The sequence below is a fragment of the Ciconia boyciana genome, chromosome 22, assembly GCF_034638445.1.
Source record: "Ciconia boyciana chromosome 22, ASM3463844v1, whole genome shotgun sequence".
NCBI lineage: Eukaryota > Metazoa > Chordata > Aves > Ciconiiformes > Ciconiidae > Ciconia > Ciconia boyciana.
Window position 1 is genome coordinate 2,432,030 of NC_132955.1, and position 22,703 is coordinate 2,454,732.

The 22,703-nt window shown below is 68.3% G+C and overlaps 3 protein-coding genes across 4 annotated transcripts; 1 reads left to right on the top strand and 2 right to left on the bottom strand.

Annotated features, from left to right (window-relative positions):
* Positions 1-695: 695 nt before the first annotated feature.
* PRR15L (proline rich 15 like) lies at positions 696-1,811 on the bottom strand. The gene has a single exon (XM_072886016.1). The coding sequence runs from the start codon at positions 1,660-1,662 to the stop codon at positions 1,363-1,365; it is 300 nt and encodes a 99-aa protein (XP_072742117.1). The 5' UTR covers positions 1,663-1,811; the 3' UTR covers positions 696-1,362.
* A 2,731-nt stretch (positions 1,812-4,542) lies between these two features.
* CDK5RAP3 (CDK5 regulatory subunit associated protein 3) lies at positions 4,543-9,369 on the top strand. Of its 2 annotated transcripts, none has more exons than XM_072885743.1 (14): positions 4,543-4,606; positions 4,753-4,810; positions 5,343-5,474; positions 5,697-5,797; positions 5,881-5,929; positions 6,603-6,781; positions 7,084-7,220; positions 7,412-7,556; positions 7,686-7,796; positions 7,913-7,988; positions 8,332-8,420; positions 8,529-8,734; positions 8,898-9,069; positions 9,149-9,369. In XM_072885743.1, exons 1-14 carry the CDS (start codon positions 4,601-4,603, stop codon positions 9,212-9,214), a joined length of 1,527 nt encoding a protein of 508 aa, XP_072741844.1. In that variant the 5' UTR covers positions 4,543-4,600; the 3' UTR covers positions 9,215-9,369. The 2 variants fall into 2 exon arrangements, with proteins under 2 accessions (XP_072741844.1, XP_072741845.1); XM_072885744.1 differs by having other exon boundaries at positions 7,916-7,988.
* Positions 9,370-17,146: 7,777 nt separating this feature from the next.
* COPZ2 (COPI coat complex subunit zeta 2) lies at positions 17,147-18,983 on the bottom strand. The gene is given in 8 exon segments (XM_072886193.1): positions 17,147-17,267; positions 17,351-17,402; positions 17,742-17,819; positions 18,071-18,126; positions 18,198-18,289; positions 18,446-18,527; positions 18,763-18,855; positions 18,858-18,983. Coding segments are annotated over 8 exon segments (675 nt in total). The 3' UTR covers positions 17,147-17,171.
* Positions 18,984-22,703: the final 3,720 nt, after the last annotated feature.

Here is a 22,703-nt window from a genome sequence, read left to right on the forward strand (position 1 = left end):
GGCTTGATGTCCCAGGAAGGGGCTGGGGGCTTCGCTGGGGCCGGGGGTGGCAGCGCAGCCAGGTCTCCCAGCCATCCCGGCATTAGGAGCGAGGCGGGAGCCCAGATACCACCATGACGGGCGTAAATGAGCCGATGGGCACCGGCGGCGTGCTGACAGCTCTCCTCCTCCCCGCTCCCTCCCTTCCCTCTCTGGCAGGATCCATCCAGCGCTGCCAGCCCGGGACAAAGAGCAGCCCGTGAGCCGGCGGGCGCGGGCAGAGCAAACAGAGCGGAGGGCAGGGTTTGTGCCGGGGAACGGGGGGGGGGTTTGGACTCCGGCGCTTGGCACCGTCCGGCTTTTGTAATAGCCGGGAAGTGGCTGCTCCTGTTGACTTCGGGCTCGGCCGCACCCTGCTCTGCAGAGAGGGCACCCTGGGCTGGCAGCGCGGGTGACGGCCGCCCACGCACGTCCCCCCGCTCCACGGGGTTGGGGATTCCCTGCGTTGGTGGCCGCTGGCACCGCTCCCCACCAGGCTCCCAGAAGGGACCCAGGGCCCTGCCGGGCTGCAGGCAGGGGCTCCACGGAGCTCCCCCCCCCCCCCCGCCCCCGAGCCACCTTTGCTTCCAGACCTGCTTTATTAACAACAGTTAATTATCAGCAGTCGCGAGAGCTGACTAAAGGTTCAGCTTCCAACAACCCAAACAAACACCGGGGCTGCGAGATGGGCACCGCATTCCGTGGTCGGCTCTTCCCTTCCGGGAGCAAGGAGCGATGCCAGCGGGAACGTGGCTCCTCCCGGGGAGCCCGGAGCCCTGCACGGTCCCTGTGGAGGCAGCACGGGGGGGGACTTTGCCCGTGGGGTCGTTCCCTCGGGGCAGGGAAGCGTCACGTCCCCTGGTTTGGGGGCGAATGCCGGCAAGGATGCGGCGTCGGTGGCTCCCCCTTGGGCTTGCGAGACGAGCGGGAGGTTGCCTGGTCTCGCCCCGGCAAGAGCGACGGGCAGGATCGGGATCGGGGCCGTCGTGCTCGGGGCAGAGCTGGGTGAACGATGGGCTCCAGTGGTCCACGGCAAGCGACCGAGCTGGGGTGGGAGTCCTCATCCCAGTATGAACCAGTCAGGCTCGGGGCGATCCCCCTGCCCACGGGGGGCTGGGAGGGACGGGCTGCGCCTGGCTCCGCTCCCCGGTTCTCCCTCTGCCCCCGGGGTGCCGCGAGCCCCGGGGGCTGCCGTTAAACGGGGTCCTTGCTTCTCCCTTAAATAAACTGCAGTCAGAGTCCTTTCTCCTTCCGAAGCCCCGCGGTCCAGCGTCCCCGGGAGGGACGGAGCCGAGCCGGCCTGGGCAGCCGGTGGCGGTGGCTGGAGGACAACAACTGGCCGGGTCATTTCTCGTCCCGCTCACCGGCCCCGCAGAGGTTGGGGTTCTCGGCCAGGGTCGCCCGCACTTTCTTCTTCTCCTTGAAGCGTCCCGAGTTGGAGACCTTGACGTGTTTGCCTTTGCTGTTCTTGTCCACGATCTTCTCCAGGCGGGCGGTGAAGCCGGGCGGCCCCTCCTCACCCGGCCCCTCCTGGCTCTCGCCGGCAGCGGCAGCGTGGCCGTCGGGGCTCTCGTACAGCACCGTGGGTGCCGACCGGCGCTTCCGCAGGAATGTCAGCTTCCACCAGCCGTGGCTGTCGGCCATCGCCGCCGGCCCCTGAAATAGAGGTGGGGGTCGTACTCCCTCCGGGAGTGTCCCTCGTCCCCCCCCAGCCCTGCCATCCCGGAGCTGACGGGGACGGACAAGGGACGCGGGCTGCCGATCTGGCAGCGCCGGTGGGGAGCCCGGCGTCGTGTTTGCTGAAGGCGGCTCTGGTGCTCTCCCGCCATCTCTGCTGGGATGCTCGCGGTGGGTGCCGGGGGGGGGGGGAGGGCTGCGTGGGGCCGGGGCTGGGGGGCCCAGGGCAGGAGGACCCCGTAGGTACCGGGAGGGGATTCTCGGGTGACTTGGGCATTGCTGAGCCCGGGGGAAATGCCGCTGGCACTGCCGGGAGCTGCCGTATCAGCCGCGTGTAGCGGGGCAGGGAGGGAGCCCGGTAAGCAAACAGGAACAGGAACTGGGAGCCGGGGAGGTGCCGGGGTCCCTGCCGGGGGGTCCCCCCCCCACTGCACCCCCGGGGTTCGGGGCTTTCCTCTTGCCCAGCCCTGCCTGCAGAGACAGGCGGGAGCATCAGTGGGGCCCCGGCCGCTGCCGGGAAGGCTCCGGCAATCCGGGAAGGTTCCGGTGCCGAGCGTGGCTCCAGGGCAGGGACGGGGAAGGCGGCTCCCGAGCGGAGAAGCCGAACGCTTCCCCGGCAGCAGGCAGGGAGGGGATTTCCAGCGCCCCGTCCCCATGCCAGGAGCCAGCGCGGCTCCGTGCCCCCGCCGCACTCGGCCGTGACCGACCCCGCAGACCGACCCCTGCCCGGCTCCTCCCGGCTGGTGCCTCCGGCATCGCTTTCGGGTGCCAGGGCAGGGGGACGAGGACGCCGAGACTGCGGCCACCACCCCAAGGAAGATGGCTGGTGGCCCCCTGGGCTGGTTTGCTATGTCCCCCCCCCCACAACACTGTGCCCCCTCCTCGTGCCAGAGCCGGGCGGGCCACGTTGCCGAACCGCGGCCGTGCCGTGCCGTGCCCCCAGGCTGGCACCGGGGATTTCCACGTCCCACTCCCCGCCACGGGGCTCCCCGTCCGTGTACCTACGCCTCTCACGCCTCCACTGCGGCCACCCGTCCCGGGGGGTCCCGGGGGTGCCGGGGCGGCTCCGGTTGGGGTGCGCAGGCAGGTGCCGTCTACCTGCCGCTGCCCCGATTGCTCCCCGTCAAGGTGAACCCGCGACCAAACCCCTCCTGCCTGAGCAAACAGCGGGGCCGGGCCAGGGCACGGCTGAATATTCATGACGGGGGAACCCGGGGCTGAGCCCCAACGGCGGCCGCCAACCCGACGGCGGCTCCGGGTGCTGGCACCCATGGCGGCACCGGGCCGGGCTCACCGTCCCACCGGCCTCGAGGGCAGGTCGCCGGCGGGTGCCGGGGCGGCACATGGCACGTGTTTTGGGCAGCCAGGAGTTAAGGGCAACTTTCGGCGGGATTAGCCGAAACCAGCGGCTGGCTGGCCGGGCTGCCAGACCGGTTCCTGCCTCCCGCTTCTCCCCGCCGGCTCCCTCTGCCCCGCGGGCACCCGCCGGCCGTCCCCGCGCTGCCACCGCCCCGCTCGGCCACCTCTTGGCCCCGGGGACCGGGTGATGCCACGAGGGACGGAGGGCGAGAGCCGCCATCTCGCCCCCGCGCCGGGACACGGCTCGCGGGGACGCATCCCACGGGGACGCGCTGGCTCGGGGCTGGGTGGCACCCGTGGGTCCCCCCGCGGCAATGGCGGCCCCGGGGTGCTGGGGGCTGCCCCGGGTCGGCTGCGCCCCGCGGGCGGGTCCCCGAGGGATCCTGGCTCTGTGCTGGGGCGCCCAGCGGCCCCCGAGGGATCTGGGATCTGCGCTGGGGGCAGCTGGGGGTCCTCGAGGGATCTGGGATCCCTTCTGGGGGTAACTGGGGGTCCTCGACGGATCTGGGTTCCCTTCTGGGGGTAACTGGGGGTCCTCGAGGGATCTGGGATCTGTGCTGGGGGCAGCTGGGGATCCTCGAGGGATCTGGGATCTGCGCTGGGGGCAGCTGGGGATCCTCAAGGGATCTGGGATCCCTTCTGGGGGTAACTGGGGGTCCTCGAGGGATCTGGGATCTGTGCTGGGGGCAGCTGGGGGTCCTTGAGGGGTCTGGGTTCCCTTCTGGGGGTAACTGGGGGTCCTCGAGGGATCTGGGATCCCTTCTGGGGGTAACTGGGGGTCCTCGAGGGATCTGGGATCTGTGCTGGGGGCAGCTGGGGGTCCTCGAGGGATCTGGGATCCCTTCTGGGGGTAACTGGGGGTCCTCGAGGGATCTGGGATCTGCTCTGGGGGCAGCTGTGGATCCTTGAGGGATCCGGGATCCCTTCAGGGGGTAACTGGGGATCCTCGAAGGATCTGGGATCCCCTCTGTGTTGGCCGGGGATCCCAGGGGGATCCTGGCTCTGTGCTGGGGCACCCAGTGGTCCCTGAGGGATCTGTGATCTCCTCTGGGGGGCAACTGGGGATCCCCATAGGATCTGGGATCTTGGGGGCCTCCCAGGGAACCCTGAGGGATCATCCGCGAGAAGATCCCCTCAGGGGCGGCCAGGGATCCCCGAGGGATCCTGGCTCTGTGCAGGGGCACCCACGGTCCTGTGGGACCCGGGATCTGCCCTGGGGACCCGCGGGGATCCCCGAAGGATCCACCCGCCCTCGGGACCCTCTGCACTGCGCATGCGTGCGCGGCGTCCCTCCCCCCTTCCCCCAGCCCGTTCCGATTGGTCGGCGGCGACTCCGCCCCCCCGCCTCCTTTCAGCCAACCGGGACGCCGGCACGTGGCGCTGTCGCTCTATCTCTCCCTTCTGATTGGTAGTAGGGCGGGGCCCGTGGGACCGAGCGCGTTCTGATTGGCTGAGCTGCGGGGGCCGTGCCCGGGGATTGGCTGAGGCGGGGCGGGGCGCGGCGATTAGGCGGGGGAAAGCGGAAGCGGAGCGGTGAACGGGTGGCATGCAGGTGGGGGAGCGGGGCCGGGGGCCGGGACCGGGGGCTGGGAACCGGGGACCGGGGGCCGGGACCGGGCGCTGGAGTAGTCGGGGCCCAGGCCCCGGTTGACCTCCGCCAGGCCCCGCCGCATCCCGCCGCCCCTCGCCTCCCCGCAGGTCTCTCCCCAGGACTACCAGAACGTGCCCATCGACATCCAGACCGGCAAGCTCCTGGGTACGGCTCCCCTGGCCCGAGCTCCCCCGTGCGGGAGCCTCCCAGGGTGGGCAGGGGCGGGGGGGGACGACACACACGTCCCGGGACCCCCCCGGGGACACACACACACACACACACGGCACGTCCCGGGACCCCCCGGCGGGCGGGGGCAGGGTGGCACCGGTCCCTCGTGTCCTTCTTCCCCCGTGTCCTTCTTCTCCCGGCCCCAGCGCCGCCCCCCTCGGTGCCACGTTGTGTTGTCCCAGCCCGGGCAGCAGCGGGGTGACCCCCGCGCTCCCCCCCGCCCCGACCCCCCCCCGTTTCTCCCCTCCAGCCCTTCCCAGGCCTGGGGAAGGAGCCGGGAATCGATCCCGGTGGGACACACAGGGAGCCGCTCTGCCAGGGCCTCTGCTCCCTGCCTCCATCTGCCATCGCAGGGCAGCCTGGGGGGGGGGTGTGGTGTGTGTGTGACCCCCTCCTGGTGAGCCCCCCCCCCTCCAGGGTCCGTCTCCCAGCTGACCCCCTGTTTCCCTCCCTCCCACCTACCTCGCAGACTGGCTGGTGGACAGGAGACACTGCAACCTGAAATGGCAGAGCCAGGTGCTGGCCATCCGCGAGAAGATCAACGCGGCCATCGGAGACATGCCGGAGAACGAGGAGATAAAGCAGCTGCTCGCGGGGGCCTGTGAGTGGAGCTTGGGCTCGGGGTGCCCCAGGAGAGCTGGGACACGGGCAGCCGGGGTGGGCGTTGCACCGGGATCCTGTTCCCGAGGGTTTGGTTATGGCCGAGGAGGAGACGGAGAGTCGGTGGCGCGGCCCCTGCTGAGACCCGTGCTCCCTGGGCTGAGCTGGGAGAGGGTGGCAGCCGGCAGACGTCCCGGTGACCGCGTCTCTCCCTCCGACGCAGACCTGCACTACTTCCACTGCCTGAGGATCGTGGAGATCCTCAAGGGCACTGAGGCTTCCACCAAGAACCTCTTCGGACGCTACTCGTCCCAGCGCATGAAGGTGAGCGTGGGCCTGGGGACACGCGGCTGGTGGCGGCCGGTGTGTTCGTAGCCTCCCCCCACCCTCTGCTTCCTCCTCCCCAGGACTGGCAGGAGATCGTGTCCCTCTACGAGAAGGAGAACACCTACCTGGGTAAGGCAGCTCCAGAGAGCCCTTGGGGGGTGTCGGTGGGGGGCTTTTGGTCTCCGAGCTGGGATAAGGATGGGGTGGGCAGCGAAACTGGGGTTGTTTTACTGGGGTTGTTTTACTGGGGTTGTTTTACTGGGGTTGTTCAGCCTGGAGAAAAGGAGGAGGAGAGACCTCATCGCTCTCTACAACTGCCTGAAAGGTTGTAGCGAGGTGGGGGTCGGTCTCTTCTCCCAGGTAACAAGTGATAGGACGAGAGGAAATGGCCTCGAGTTGCGCCAGGGGAGGTTTAGGCTGGATATTAGGAAATTTTACTTCACTGAAAGGGTTGTCAAGCATTGGAACAGGCTGCCCAGGGAAGTGGTTGTCGCCATCCCTGGAGGAATTTAAAAGCCGTTGGGATGAGGTGCTCAGGGACATGGTGCAGTGGTGGGCTTGGCAGGGTTAGGTTTACGGTTGGACTCGATGATCTTAAAGGTCTTTTCCAACCTATACGATTCTGTGAGTCTGTGAAATGGGCGGGATGTGAGGGGCTGCCAAGTCCCACCGGGGTGAGAGCCCCGAGCTGGCTCTGCTGCGCGGCTGGGAAAGCAGCCCGGGTGGCCGGGGGCACCCCAAGGGCCTCGTGGGTGGCTGGCACGGCCTCTCAGCACCCCCCTTACCCCCCCCACCCCCGCAGCCGAGCTCGCCAGCCTCCTGGTGCGCAGCATCAGCTACGAGATCCCCTCGCTGAGGAAGCAGATCAGCCGGTGCCAGCAGGCCCAGCAGGACTTCGCCCGTCGCGAGGAGGAGTGTCAGCTGGGGGCGGCGGAGCTGCGGGAGCGGTTCTTCGCCTCCTGCAAGCAGTACGGCATCGCTGTGAGTCCCTGCAGCCGGCCAACGCTGCGGAGGGGGTCCTGCTGTGCCACCTCTCTCCCCAAAGCAGCCTGCAGACGCCTGCGTTTGGCCTCAGCGGGGCTCAAGCTGGGACCGCGTGTCCCATATGGTGTCCCTGCAGTGTCACCTTACCTGTGGGAGGAGCTGGGGGGGTGTAGGGTGACCCCACGGCCCTCCGTCCCCTTCCTGCCCGTGTCTAGCTCTGCAAGCAGAGGGTGAAGCCACCCCAGGGGTGCTTTGGCTGCCAGCCTCCCTGCCCTGACACGTCCCTGCTCTGTCCCCAGGGTGACAACGTGCGCCAGGAGCTGCTGGCCTTGGTGAAGGACCTGCCGTCGCTGCTGTCCGAAATTGGAGCGGGAGCCAGCGCGCTCTCCGAGGCCATCGAACTGTACCAGGCCTGCGTGGAGTTCGTGTGCGAGAGGTGGGCAGGGGGTGGGTGTGGGGGCGCAGGGATAGACCCCCGCATCTCTTCTCCCCGCCTGTGGGGACAGCGGGTTGGGCTGGCGGCTGCACCCAGGCTGGGGGTCTCCCAGAGGGACCCTGGTGGGATTGGGAGGTGCCGGGGGGTCCCCACCCCGCGCCTGGCACTGATGTCCCTGCGGTGGCTGCCAGCTCCGCAGAGCTGGTGGTGCCCCTGCTGCGGCACATGGGGAAGAGAGGCAACACGACCGTCTACGAGTGGAGGATGGGGCTCCAGCCCCTGCGGGTGGAGCGGCCGGAGGTAGAGGAGGTGCCGGAGCAGCCGAAGGAGGACACGGTACGTCCTGGCCAGCCGGGAACGAGCCGTGGTGCTGGGGAGAGCCCCAGCCGGCTCCGCCGTGTGTCAGTTCGGGCCAGGCTGTTTGCCCCCGGGGTTTCAGGGGCTCTGTTGTCCTTCTCCCCGCAGATCGACTGGGGAGACTTCACGCTGGAGCCAGCGAGGGTGGATGACGCTGCTGACGGGGGAGCCCAGGACGAGGAGATCGACTGGGGGATCACGCTAGAGCCCGGACCCCAGGTGCGTGGCCCCTGGCTGCATGGTCCTGGGGTCTGGCCCTGCTCCAGGGCTGGGCTGGTGACCTGGGGGTGTCCCGGGCCCCCCCCATCTCTACAAAGTTGCCTTTTCTTTTGCAGCAGGATGACGGCATTGACTGGGGAGATGGTGAAAGCGAGGAGGTGCAGATCACGGTGCTGGAGTCCAGCACAGAGGGTGAGCACGGCTGCAGAGGCACACAGGGGGTCCCAACGGGTGGGAGGCAGCACCCACCCTGCCTTTACTCCCCTTTCCCTGCCTGCAGTGGCCCTGGGCACCCTAGCTGTGCACAAAGGCATGTTGGGGACAGAGGAGAAGGCAGCGCGGTGCTGGGCAGGTGCCCGTTGGGTGCTGGGTGGGCAGAAGCAGGGCCCTGACCCCACTGAACAGTGCCATGGGGTGATGCTGAGCGCCCTGTACGGGACGAGTCGGGGTGGGGGGTATGACCAGGCTGTCTGAGCCATGGAGACCCCCTCCCTGCTGCTTCCCCGCCCTGCTCACCCCCGGCTCGTCCCCCCAGTGCCCGAGGGGGTTGCCTGCGGCTCCGATGCCCTGACGCTCCTGGAAAACACCGAGACCCGGAGCCAGTTCATCGACGAGCTCATGGAGGTGAGTACGATGCGGTAGCCGGGGCCGGAGCCGGGTAAGGGGCAGCTCCGCTGCCATCCCACTGCAGGGATGACAGTACAAGAGTGTCCCCCTGCCCTGTCCCCGCAGCTGGAGCTGTTCCTGTCCCAGCGCCTGGTGGAGATGGAGGAGGAGGCCGACATCGTGGCCGTGAGCCAGTTCCAGCTGGCCCCCGCCGTGCTGCAGGGCCAGACCAGCGCCCACGTGGGCTCCCTCCTGGCCACCACCCGGGCTCTGCTGGGCCAGCTCTGCACCCGCAGCATGCAGCACCTCTTCATGATCCTCGCCTCCCCCAGGTCCTCACTCGGGAGGGGCGGGGGGGGGGGGAAAACAGGGGGTCAGGGCTGAGGGGGACCGTGGGGCTCTGCGGGGCAGAGCAGGGGATGGAGGTGTCCTGAGGTGGGGATGGCACCTGGGTGGGCAAGGGGGGTGACGGACGTCCTGGCTCTCCCCAAACAGGTACGTGGATCGCGTGAGCGAGCTGCTCCGGCAGAAGCTGAAGCAGGCGGAGCTGCTGCTGGCCAAGAAGGAGGCGATGAGCCAGAAGCGGCAGGAGGCCCTGGCAGAGCAGGGTGCCTTGGAGCCCAAGCTCGACCGTCTGCTGGAGAAGACCAAGGAGCTCCAGAAGCTGGTGAGGGAGGGAGGGGGACCCTGCTGGGATGCTGCGGGGGCCCCCCTGCACCCCCTGACCCCCTGGCTCTGTCTTGCAGATCGAGGCGGATGTCTCCAAGCGCTACAGCGGGCGGCCGGTGAACCTGATGGGTGTCTCCCTGTGAGCCCCCCGGGGACGGGCACCCACAGAGAGGAGCAGCGTGGGGTCTTGCTCCCCAGACACCCCCCCCCCCTCATTCACAGCCCCTGGGGCACTGGTAACGTGGCCGCGGCCTTGCTGGGAGGGGTGGATGTTGCTGAATAAAGCCGAAGCCCTCGATCTTGCTGTTCCTCTGCAGGGTCTTGACTTCGGGGGGGTGGGGGGAGGAGAGGAGCTCCTAAATCCCCTGCTCTGGGTCGATCCCTGGGGCGTGGGCTGCAGGGTGACCCTGGGGATGGGGGATCCCTACGCCCTGTCCTCGGGGTGGCCCTCCTAATGGGGGGGGTTCTCCCCATCGGTGGACAGAGCCACCCCCCACCGGGGCCCATAGCCCTTGCCGGGGGTGGGGGGGGGGGCTGCGACGGGGCGGTGGGGTGGGTGATTCGATTTTAATTTCATAGCAGAGCAGTTGATTCATGGCCGGTTGTCGCCGCCGGTGACGCCTGTAATGACTTTCCATCACGATGAAAAGTGGAGTGACACCGCTCATTATTCCTGCCGCTCGTTATCGCCGTGCGGGGGGGGCCCCCGCCGGACAGTGAGCGATGGCCCCCATTAATCACCCCCCCCGCCCCCAGGCACCACCGCCCCCATCCATTCCCGTCAGCGGGGAGGGCACAGCCCGGCCCCCCTGGCCATACTGGGCTGTACTGGGACATACTGGGCTGGGGGCCCCCAGCATCTTCTGGGAGGGGCCTGCCCCACCCACTGCATGTCATGCCTTGGCCACACCCCCCCAGGCAGACTATTGGTCCCTGTGCTTCTCTTGTCCCGCCCCCCCGCCACCTCGCAGTTGCTCATTGGTCTGGCTCGGCTGTGGGTCCGCCCTCCCGCGAGGGCTGGGTGCTCCGTGGGGCAGGAGGGTCCCACAGTGGGGCAGGGGGGTGCGGCCGTGGGGGTCTGTCCCCACGCAGTGTGTGCATGGGGCACAGGGGACCCCATCCCCAGGGGGTCTGGGGAGGGGTGTCTTGGCCCCATGGCATCCAGTTGTGGGGCTGTGGGGGCTCCTGCCCCATTGGATCGGGGTGAGGGTGGGGGATCCCGTCCTCCGTGACCCCACGGGGGATCCTGTAGCAGTCGGCACCCGGGCAAGACGTGGGGCTGCGTGGGACCCCGTCCCTGTCCCTCTCCCCACCGGCTGTGGGGCCCTGGGGCGATGTGGGGCAGATCCCCGGGTGCATCGTGGGGACGTCCCAGCCCCGCTCCAGCTCTCGCACCCCACGGTCCCGTCCCCCCCCGTCGCAGCAGTCGTGTTGGGCAGCACGCGGCCACCGCTGGGCCACCGCCACGGTGGTGACGCGGGTGAAGGTCGCGGAGAGACAGCCCGGCTTCGGGGAGCCCCTCATTACCCCACTAACGGTGATTAACGGGCAAATTAAATGGCGTCTGTAACTCCTCGCTGCCTGGGGATGGAGCCGGGAACCGTGGAGGGTCCCCCCGAAGGCCAGTGGGTGCTGGGGGGCCGGGGGGGTCCCCATCCCGCCGGGCAGAGGGAGCTCAGCACCGGGTCTGGGGGGGAACCGGTGCAGCCGCGGGGTCACCATCACCATCGTCTCCATAGCGAGCGGCGGGGAAGGCATCCGGCACGGGGAGGGGGGGGGTCCCCGGCCATAAAGCCCCCTTTATCCACCCGCACCGCTGGAACTAACGTCCCCCCGCCGTGGGGCTGTCGCCCGGCCCCTGACCCCGCTGGCCCACATCCCCCCTGGCCGGCCCCACAGGTCACGGTGGCCCGGCCGGGGGCAGAGGGCAGTGGCCCCGCCGGAGGTCACGGCTGGCGGGGGGGCTGGCGGCACGGCGGGGGCTTTAATGGGGAATTAAATGAGTTGGCGGCAGCGGGGAGGCTGCACCCCTCTGCCCACCGGGATGTACCGGGTGCGCCCGCTGCCCGGGGCGGCCCCCCGCGTTAGGGGCTTCGTTAGGGCTGCGGTGTGGGGCCGTTATTAATATCGCTGTCTCGGGGCCCCGTCCCCGCCATCCCATCGTGCATGAAATATTGGCCGGCGCCACCGATTGCTGTTCCCATTATCTGTGACATTACCGGGAAATAATGACAGAAAAATAAAATACTCCCTTCCTGGCTGGCGGGGAGCGGCATCGGGGCCAAGGGGCCGGGGGCCGCGGGCGCTCGCGTGGGTTTCCAGCCCCCCCTGCCCATCCCTGCCTGCACCCCGCTCCCTCCTGCCCCACACAGTGCCTGTGTCCCTGGGGAGGGGGACGGGGGCGTGGAGGGGACAGGGGCCTCGGGGGGGGGGGTGTGGGGATGGGGGACATGGGTGTGGAGGGGGCCATGTGGGCCAGGGGGATGTGTGGATGGCAGGGACCTATAGTCCGAGGCAAGGAGCCCCCCAAAATGCTGGGATCCCCTGTGAGTCCCTGTCCCCTGCCTGGCTGTGTGTTGTGTCCCCCCCCGCACCGGGTGACTGTCACCAGACGGGCTGTGGGAGGGGGGATTGTGGCCCCGGGGGGCTCGGGGCTGGGTTTGCTCCAGAAATCGGCAGACAAAGGGACGAGGGAGGGGTGGGGATGGGGACCCCCAGCCCTGTGGCTGTGTCACCCCCCCTCCTCGGCTCCAGCGATGCCGGGAATCGGCTCTGCCTCCCCCTCCGCGGCTGGGGGGGCCCCGGCTGCCAGCGGCCTTGTGGGGCCCCGGCTGCTGCTCCATCTCACCTGCCAGGGAGGAATTTAATTACCAATTAAGGGGCCTTCCATCTGTTTGAGGCCTGCCCGAACGCTCGTGCTCCCCTTTAATTACATCGCTGACAGCCATTTCAACTCAATTAGCTGCAAAACGCAGCAGAGAGCCGGCACGGGGGCAGCCTCCCGGCTGCTCCATCTGGGGGGCTGCACTGTGCCCCCCCCCACACCCCCCTGCACCCCTCGTGCTGTCCCCAGCCATCCCCATGGCTGTCCCCGTGCCATCCGGCCCCGGTGCCCTCGCCTGGCCCGTGCCTCCCCCCTTCCACCCCTCCCTCCATCCACCCCCTCCATTCCCCCTCCCTCCCTCCCTCTGCCCCTCCACCCATCCTCCACCCCCGCATCCTTTCCCGCATCCCTCCCTCTGTCTCTCCATCTATTCCCACATCCTTTCCTGCATCCCTCCATCCCTCCCTCCATCTATCCCTGCATCCTTTCCCTCACCCCTCCATCCATCTCTCCATCTATCCCTGCATCCTGTCCTGCATCCCTCCCTCCATCTCCCCGTCTATTCCTGCATCCCTCCATCCCTCCCTCCGTCTCCCCGTCTATTCCCGCATCCCTCCATCCCTCCCTCTGTCTCTCCATCTCTCCCTGCATCCTTTCCTGCATCCCTCCCTCCCTCCATCCCTCTCTCCATCTCTTAATCTCTCCCTGCATCCTGTCCTGCATCCCTCCCTCCCTCCTTCCCTCCCTCCCTCTCTCCCTGCATCCTTTCCCGCATCCCCCATCCCTCTCTCCCCTCTCCCACCCTGCGCAGGCTGCTCTGCCTCCCCTCCATCCCCTCACAGCCAATTTTTAGGGAGAAGCAGCCGGGCCCAAGGTCTCCAGGGGGTGGGGAGGGCAGAGGGGCTGGGGCTGGCACCTCCCGCCCCCCCCCCAGCCCCCCCCGACTCTGCCTGTGCTTTCCTACGGGCAGACACTGCAGCTGCTTAACGGGCTCTAAATCTCCTCATTAAAACAATACGTAACGGGGCGACAGATGCCCCAGCGCACCCAGGGACGAATGTATCACCCGGGGGCGACAGCTTTGTTGCGGGGGGGAGCGCTGGCCCGCGGGCCCCCCAGAGCCGCCTCGGGGGTCCCGGGTGCTCGGGGGCTCCTGGGGAGCCATGGCAGGGGGGTGAAAACAGAGAGAAGGGAAGAGTCGAGGCACCGGAGAGGGGAAAATCCGCGGGGTTTATTTTTGGGGAGCGATCCGGACCGGAGAAGAGGCCGTGTGTGCAGCCACCCCCCCCCGCGTCCAGCAGCACCCATGGGTGTGATGAGTTTGGATGGGGCTCAGCCAGGGGTTTTTGGGAGATGGGGGGGGCTCATTTTGGAGCCAAGCTCTTCAACGTGGCCAGGAAGAGGGGGGGGCTGCCCCCCGTGCCACGGTGCGGTCTCTGAGGGCTGCTTGGGCCCCCCAACCCCGGAGGATGGGGGTCCCTGGCCCCGTGCCCCCCCCACCCTCCCCGGTGAGGATGCTGCTGCGAGGCGGCCGCTCCCCGGCCGGGCCATCCATCACCACGACAGCCCGGGGAAAGGTGAGGAGGGGCCCCCCTCCCTCGGCACCCCAACCCCTGCTGCCCCCCGGCCCCGGGGGCTCTTTTTCCCTCCTCTTTCCCTTTCTCTTCCCTTCCTCCCCCGGCTGGGAGACAAAACCCGGCTGACAAGATGGAGGCCAGGCCATCAATCAAGGCGGCCGCTGGAACAACCTCTCCCCCCGCTAATGAGTCCCCTTCCCGGCCTGCTGCCGCGGCACCCCGGCACGGCCACCCCCAGCACGGCCACCCCCGGCACGGCCACCCCCGGCATGGCTGTCCCCCCCCAAGTCACCCTCATCATCTCCCCCCATGGGCTCGGGGTCCTGGCTGGGGTGGGGATGGAGCAAGGGGGACGGGGTGACCTGAGTACAGGGTGGCATGGGATTTGGGGTGACAAGGGTTCGGGGGTGGCATGGTCTGGGGAGGTGCGGACCCCAGACTGGCAGGGTTTCGGGGTGCAGGGTGGCACAGCTACAGGCTGCCGGGATTTCGGGGTCTCATGGCTGTGGGGTCAGCGTGGGTTTGGGGGCTGGCAGAGCTGCAGGGTGCTGTGGGTCCGGCCAGCGGGGATGTGGGGCTGGTGGCCCCCAGCTCTGTCTCTCCCAGGGAAGCCCCCTGGTCCAGTCAGTCCCTGTGTGCCCTGTCCCCCGTGAATGACGGCTTGGGGCCCCCCCCAGCCCCACGGTCCCCGGGGAGCGAAGCCCCTTTGTCCCAGGTCCCATCGCCTGCCACAGTGCCTTTGTCTCCGTGTCACTTGGGGGGCACCAGCTGTCATGGCCGGGGGCTGCGGGGCCTTCGCGCTCCTCCTCCTCCTCCTCCTCTTTGTTCTCCGCTCCCACGCTGGGGGCTGCCTGGGATGGGGAGGGAAGGGGGGGACCCGGGGTCCCCACCCCAAGGGGCAGTTGGAGGCACACAGCCCCCCGCATGACGGGGCAGCCCCCCCCTCGCATCCCGGGCACCCGCAGGGAGCAGACGGGGACTTGGGGTGGGTTTCGGGGTGGGTTTCGTGCCCTGCCCCATCCACCCCTGGCTGGGGTCCCCAGGCTTGGGACACCCCTGGGGTGGGGGGGGGGGTCCTGAGGCTGGGGGTCCGCAGGGTGGGAACCCCCAACCACCTGGGAAGCCCCATTTTTGGGGTGTGGGGGGGTGTCCCACTGAGCGCTGGCCTTTGTTGCCCGTGGGGGTAGATCCAGGAAAGGGGGGCGCAGCTGTGGGGGCCTGGGCCCCAGGGGGCTGTGAGCTCCTGGGAGGGAGGGGAGCCGGGCTTGGCTGTCAGGCTGGGGGATGTGGGGGGATGTGGGGACACAAGGGGCTCTCCCAGCCCAGAGGAGCGGAGGGGCTTTGGGGACGTGGGGTTGGGTGGGCAGGCGGCTTGGGGGGGGGTACAGAAAGGTGCCCGAGAAGGGGGGCCCCGCTCCGGGGACATCTGCCTGGGCCCCCTATGCCAGCTGCCCTCCCTGCCTGGCCCTCCGGGGGTCCCAGACCGGGGCGAGAGCATCCATCAGTGTCTGTCCGGGGGGGCCTCCCCCTCCGCAGCCCCCCTATAGCTGGGCTGGGTAGGGAGGGGTTGTGGGGGAAGACTTTGGGGTGTCCCTCGTGTTTTGGGGGGACACACACGCACCTTTGGGGTCCATGTGGCTGCAGGGTGCGGGATGACCACAGGAGAGGCTGGGGCAGGTGGGGAGGTGGGGTTTTTTTGGGGGGAGCAGCCAGGAGGGGTGGGGGAAAGGGGTGCCTTGGGGGGGTCACCCCAGGTTGGGCTGTCCCGGGGGGACCCAGGCTGGTGGGGAAACCTGCGTGAGGTCACAAGGCCGGGGGGTGCGGTGTGGGTGTGGGTGGCACAGCAGGGACCTCCCTAGATGGGGGGGGTCCCAAGGGAGAGGAGTCCCTGTGATGGGGGGGCATTGCTAGGATTGGGGGGATCCCCGAGGGGAGGATCCCTAAGACTGGGAGGGATCCCAAGGAGGGCTGGGGGCTGTGATGGGGAGGGGCTTGGGGGGTCCACGAGTGTCCCGGACTGGGGGGGTCCCGTTCGGGTGGGGGAGTCTCTCGCGCTCCCCCCCCCCACGACCGCCGGCAGGGGGCGCTGCAGGCTCGTGAATGCGAGCCCCGGGTGGGGCGGGGCAGCCAAAGCAGGGCGGGGCTAAGGCGTGTTGGGGCGTGGTCACACACCGTATAAGGGGTGGGGCGGGGTTATGCAAATACAACCGGGGAGCGGCGAGCAAGTGCCGCGCTGCGGCCGCGGCGTTAGGGAGCGTCGCGCAAGAGGCGGTGGAGGTCCCTTGGTGGGGTGGGGGGGTCCCTAGGCTGGGTGTCCCAGGATGGGGAGGGTCCCTGGGGTGGGGGCGTCCCTTGGCTGGGTGTCCCAGGATGGGGAGGGTCCCCAGGGTGGGGGGTTCCCAGGAAAGAGGGTGATGCCAAGGTGGAGGAAGTCCCTAGGCTGGTGTAGCGTGACTGTGACAGAGCAGACTGTGCCCACGCACGGGCACCCACGGGTGGGCAGCGTTTGGGCACCCAGCTGCATGCACCCATTCCCACCCTGGGCGAGGCCAGGGAGAGGGTGGGGGGCTCCTATTCTCTTTACCCAGACCCACACTGTGATTGTGGGGCACCACAGCCTCCCGCCAGCCCCGGGCCACCCTGTGCCGGCCCCCATTGATCTGCGGTGGCTTGAAGTTATGAACCGGTGGAGAGTGGGATTTAACAGAAAAACCCATAAACGTTGCCTTTGCCTCCAAGGAAAACGCACAGAAGAGTGAAAGAACCCCCAGAGCCCAGCCTTGATGGGCGACGTGCCCACAGGGACTCACCACCCCGACACAGCGGACAGAAAGAAGACATCAAACAGGGCAGGAAAACTTTATTTGTGGCTGGTTCCGGCTGGGAGCGAGCAGGAACGGCAAATCAATTCTTCATTAGCGCTTAATTTTTTCCTTGATCTTATTAACGCCGGGGGTGGATACAAGACCCGGCAAGGGGCTTCTGGAGGCGACGCGGCTGGGGAGGAGACGTCCGGGGGATCCCAGCGGGGGTGCGGGGTTTGGGCTGGGGTCAGAGTAGGGGGATGCCAAGGAAGGTCCGTGTGTCCTGCTGCCCGGCGTCCCCCGGTGCTGGGGTCCCTCTTTTCCAGCCAGCCCCTCCGAGGGGAGACCCCGGAGCTGTCACGTCACCGGGGATGGCTTGATGTGCTCCTCGGTGGGCTGCAGGACCCGGCATGAGACCCCAGGGATGGGGATTGGGCCAGAGTGACCTTGGGGTGCCCTTCCCAGCCGGATGCCTGGGTTGCCTTGGCCGGGGAGGGGGGGCACACCTCATGCTGAGCAATTAGGGGTGTGTGGGACCCCGTGCTGGGGTGACAACGGGAGTGGGACCCAGAGTGTGTCCCATCTCCACCCTGATGGGTAAAGCTGGGTACACACCCCCCTCATTAGCGAGGCTAACGAAGTGTTTACCTGGGACACGTTCTGCTGGGACAGAGGGTTGGCGTCAACCTGGGGGAGGGAAGGGGACCGGCAGCTTTAGGAGCAGGGCAAAGGGCCTCGATGTGGGGAGCATCCCCTCGGCACCCGTCCCGCTCAGTGCCCATCACCCACGAGGCCGCCGCGCTTGGGAGCTTTCCGGCAGCGGCCGGACCCCAACCCCTGCCCATCCTGGCTGGACCCCCGGCACCGGGAAGGGTTTGCACCTCCTCGGCGCTGCCTATTCGTGGTTGCCGGCATCCCTTGCGTCCCTCCGCTCCGAGCCGCCTGCCAGGTAGTCGAAGAGGACGAAGCCATACGCCGCCGGCTCTGGGGTCTAGGGGGGGAGAGAGGCTGAGGAGGGTGGGGAGAGGCAGAGGAGGGTGGAGGAAGGCCACGGTGTGGGATGGCTGCACTCACCCGCAGGCTCAGGCGCTGGATCACTTGCTGGGGGTCGCTCTCCAGGATCACCCTGCGGAGCAGCGCGGTGCTGGCACCATCCCACTGCAATCCCCCCGGCACGGCTCCCTCCTGATCCTGGCTGCACCCCACCAGGCATCACTGCCACCACCCCCTGCCTCAGTTTCCCTCCCTGGGCAAAGCTCTGGGATACCCTGACGAAGGCTTGAGGAAGACCTGACGCAATGTTGGGAAACCGGGGTGCCTGGGTCCCCCTTGGCACCCTCGGATGGGGCCAGAGATGGGGCCATCCCCTTCCCAGCACCCAGGGGGACAATGCCACCCCCTGTCCCTGCAACCCCCAGTGCTGCAGGCTGCTTCTCCCCCTCCATCCCCCCCAGTGGGAGCTCACCCCCGGTCCACGATCTCGTCCACCACCAGGAACGTCCCGTCCATGTTGTCCAGCAGCCAGCGCTTCTCCACCTCCTTCCTGCGGGCGAGTGGGTGGGAGGTGTCGCTGCACCCACTCCTGGTCACAGCTTGGGGTCCTGTGCGAGGTGCTGGGACCCGGACCCCTGCCATCCCAAAGCAGCGCTGGGCCCGTCCCACCCGGGGTGTTAGGGTTCAGGGGTTTCACACCAGCTCACGGTGTCACCTGGGCTGACCTGCTGCCCCATGCCCTGCCTCAGTTTCCCCACTCAAGGCACGTGGGTTTGGAGCCGGGTGGCCCCAGGGACTCACCGCAGGAGGTGGCCGAGGGTGTCGAGGAGGCAGGCGAGCACGGCCGACAGCATCAGCTGCGGGAGAACAGGGGTGTCAGTGGGGCTGCGGGGGGTCCCCAGGGCTGCCCCCCACCCCCCCCACCTACCTCGTTCTCCTGGCAGCCCCCCACCACGTAGAAGAAGAGGTCAACGCTGCTTCTGTAGACGACGGTGAGTCCTTCCAGACAGGCGATCTCGCCTGCACAGCGTGGGGACACGGGACGGTGTTCGTGTCCCCCAGCACCACACCAGAGGGGACACTGCTCCAGGCCCGGTGTCCCCTGGCATTAAACCTTTTGCAACCGTGTCCCCCCCGATTGCAAAAGCTCCCGAGCGGGACCCCCCCCATGCTCACCGCCTGCCTGGTGGGTCTTGCTGAAGATGCTCCTCTCGAAGGCCGCCTGCTCCTTGGCCGTGGGGAAGGTGCCATCGTAGTACTGCGGGGACGGGCAGGGGGTCAGCGCCGGCAGGGTGGGCAGCACGAATCCTGCATGGTGGGGGGCCGTGTGCCAGGAACCCCAAAGCCCTCGCCGGGATCCCCCAAGGTCGCTGCCAAGACCCCCCCAAGACCCCGCAGCCCAGCGTGGGGGGAGGAGATGCCTGAGCAGGGGGGGCTGGGGGACCTGGGCAGCATCCCCTGGGGAAACTGAGGCAGGGGGGGCCGGGCTTCACCTTGGCCAGGAGACGCTGCCCGAGGCTGTCCAGGATGAGCAGGGCCTTCACGGTGTACAGGGACGGCTCCTGGGGGGAGAGGGGCTGGGGCCGGAGGGGCTCAGCCCCACGGCAGGTCTGCCCCCCCCTAGCCCCCCCCAAGCCCGCCTTGGGCTCCCCTGGATCCTCTCCTTTGGGGTCCCCCCAGTTCTGGATTTTGGGGACCCCCTTTGCTGCCCCATCCCGCCCCTGCTGCCCCTCTGCCCCCTGCCCTGCCCCTGATTTCTCCCCATTCCCCCCCAATTCCGTTTCCCATTTCCCCTCTTCTTCCCATTCCTCCCTCTCTCTCCCCCCATTCCCCACTCCCCGTCCCCCATCTCCCCTGTTTCACCATGGTCCTCCCCCTCCCTCCCCTCCTCCCACCACCAGCCCCTTCCCCTCCCGTTGCCCACCCTCTCCCCCCCGGTCCCCATCATTTATCCCCATCACCCCCCAGTGTGTCCCCCCCGGTGTTCCCTCCCTGTCCCGTTTTTCCCCCGTGTTTTTCTCCCCGTGTTTTTTCCCCCTATGTTTTTCCTCCCGTTTTTCCCCATTCCCCGCCCCTGTTTTTCCCGTTTCCTCCCCGTCCCGTCCCCGCTCCCCGTCCCGTCCCGTCCGTCCCCGCTCCCCGTCCCCGCTCCCCGTCCCGTCCCCGGTCCCGTCCCCGCTTCCTGTCCCGTCCCGTCCCGTCCCCGCTCCCTGTCCCGTCCCGTCCTGTCCCCGGTCCTGTCCCCGCTCCCCGTCCTGTCCCCGGTCCCGTCCGTCCCCGGTCCCGTCCCCGCTCCCCGTCCCGTCCCCGGTCCCGTCCCCGGTCCCGTCCCGTCCCGTCCCGTCCCGTCCCGTCCCCGGTCCCGTCCCCGCTCCCCGTCCCGTCCCCGGTCCCGTCCCGTCCCGTCCCGTCCCGTCCCCGGTCCCGTCCCCGGTCCCGTCCCGTCCCGTCCCGTCCCGTCCCCGCTCCCCGTCCCGTCCCGTCCCGTCCCCGGTCCCGTCCCGTACCGGCCCCGCGGGCTCCATGGCTCCGCCGCCCCGGGCCCCCCCGCGCTGCCGTTCCCGCCCCCCGGCCCGCTCCGCCCCGGTCCCGCATCCCCCGCCCGCATCCTCAGCCTCTGGGGAGGAAACGGGGGTCCCCCGGGCGGGGGTCCCACACCCCGCTGTGCTGCTGTGCGTGGGTGCAGTGGGGGAACGGGGGGGGGAACGACACGTGTGGCCATGGGGGGGCTGTTCCCCCAGTGCCCCCCTCCCGTACCCCTTTTGGGATAGAACCGACCTGGGGGGGGGGGGGCAGTGGGGTGGGATGGAGGCTGGGACCCCCACGCACCCCGAATTGGGGGGTTCAGGGAAGCCCCTGGGGGGGAGGAAGACTCAGCAGGAGGGCAGGGAGGGGTCACCCCTCACCTAACCTCTGCTGCCTTTAATTTGGGGTCACCCCCCCCGTGGGTGGGGGTCCTGGCAGCACGGGGTCCAGCCGGCAGGTGCCAAGCTCATCCCTGGTGCAGGCTGTGGGCTCTGCTGGGGGGTCGGTACCCCCCCGGGTGCCATCACGGGTGATCCTGACTTTGGGGCACAGCCCCCCCCCCCCCCCGTGCCCCTGCTCCCGTCCCCTGACCTCTCCCGGTGGCATTTGCCGGTGACTCATGGGTCGCACCCAAAGGGCCCCCGTTTGCTTTAACCTCTGGGGCTGGAGCGTTTCCCCACAGCGGGGGCTGAGCCCACGGGGGAACCTGGGCCACGGCCTCGGAGCGAGGGGCGGCAGGACAGGCCGTGCCCAGAGCAACTCCCCACCGCGTCCCACCGGAGGGACACTGCTCGCCACGGGCTGTCCCTAACCGTCCCCACCGGCCATGGCCGAAAAGGAGCCGGGAGGGGCAGTTTTCCCGTGGGAGCACCAGGGAAGGGGCTCCGTGCCCCCCTCACCGACAAGAGGCACCGCAAGGCTTTTGCCCACCCGAGCCGGAGGAGGGCTGGGATCCGGGCAGGGTGCAGGGACAGGGACGCCTGCCAGCCCTCCAAATAGCCCCGGGGGGGGGACACACTAAAAATAACCCGGCGAGGGGCAGCCCGGCTCAGGTTGCTGGCGGGAGGCTGACCACAGCTCTGGGGAGCCGCGGCGAGAGGTTTTTAGGATGCTCCCATACACCCGTTTTTCCCTGTGGGGTGCACGGGGGGACGGGGAGACAGTGCCCGAATAACGCTCGCGGGCCAAGGCAGCCCCGTTGCAAACCCTCGGTGGCCATCGGGGTTGGCAGCACCCCCAAATTTCCCACCTGGGGTGCAACGCGCCGAGCGGCGGCTCTCGGTATCGGCAACGGGACCGTGTCCGTCTGCCCGCCGAGGCTGCCGCCAGTCGCCTCAGCAAACCGCCGGTTGTGGCACGACGTGGGCCGGGGCCGCACCCCGGCTTTCGTGGGTGTTTCGCAGCTTGTTTTCCAGGAGGAGATTAGCGAGACGGAGCAGCTGGGGCAGAGTAAACCCGTGACCCAAAATCACTCGGATCCGGGTGCTTCCAGGCTCCTCACCACATTCCCCCGGCCGCTCCAGTCCCTTTCCCTTTTGTGCCTGTCTGCCTGGATGCTCTGGAGCGTCCCTGCTCGCAGTGTTGGGGCTCTCCAGGTTTGGGGGGATGCACGGCCTGTCCCCCATCTCTCAGCCGTGCTGGCAAGCTTGGTCCTCGCCGTAAAAAAAGAGGGCTCTGCTCCTGCTGCTGCCCGGGGAAGGCACCCCCGGCTGGGAAACCTCACCCAGCTGCGAGGCGTCGGAGCTCGTGCTCATTTTCCACGTTTTTTTCGGATGAACTGTTGTCTCTGGCATCCTGTTTGTCCCGGCGAGTTTCTGGGGCAGGGAAGCGGGTGTCTGGTTTTGGCAGCTGCGGCCGCTCCGGGCAGCTGCAGCGTTGCAGGAATAGCAGGCAGGGGTGGTGCTGCCCGGCTGCCCTTACCTCCTACCTGCCCACCTCCGCTGCCAGGGCTGGCAGCGACTGCCCCTCGCCCCGTGGGCACCGGCATTGATTTGGGCAAGAAGCCCACGCCGATCAGTGGGGGAAGGTATAAACAACCTGCTCAGAGGCGACGGTTTTAACACCGACCCCGCTCCGTGCTTATTTATTTAAGTAGTTTATGGCGTTCCCGCCGGTGATCTGGTGGGTGATCACCCCAGAGACGTGAGGAGGGGATGGGGGCCTGATGCCAGCACCACTCTCGTGGCCGTTCACAGCACCTTTCCGCCTCCGCTCCTGCAGTTCTAACGGGAGATCCTGGCGCTTTTTGTCAAGTGGCTTCAGAGCCACCGGCTCCGTGCGCTGATGGCGCTGGCACGGGTCCTCGGGCGGCCGGTGAGGTGGTTGGGATGAGTTGCAGCCTTTCCCTCACCTCTGCTGAGTAGTTCCTGTCTCAAAAGGCATCAAACATCGAGACCTCGGTTCCTCGGTCAAATTCAAACTGGCCGGTGAGTTCCCCCGTGATGAGCAGTGGTGCTCGTGGGATGACCCACGGACAGCACGACTGGTTTAGGCTGACAAGTGACGGCCAGACACACGGACAGTTCACAGCATGTGAGCTGCAGGTGGCTGTGAGCAGCTCAAAGGCGGCAGCTCTGTCTGTGCGGTGGGGAGCCCCGTCCCGCTCCAAGCACCAACACCCCAGGGGCACGGCGTCCCCGCTCCGGGCTCTCCCCCTCCCCGCGGCTCTCGGCCAGCCCAGGTTGGGGCTGGGAGTTACCTCTCTCCGACACGGCCATTTGCACCTCCAGCGGTTCCCACCACCACGGGTGAGAAGCAGCTGAGCAGGGGAGCTCGCTTTTCTCAACCCAAAAACAGGCCTGGGCGTAATGAGCAGGGGTACACCGACTGGGCAGCTGCCGGAGCGTGAAATTAAAGACTTTTAATTAGCAAAGGGCTGGAGGAATGAAGAAAGTAAAGCACGGGGTTA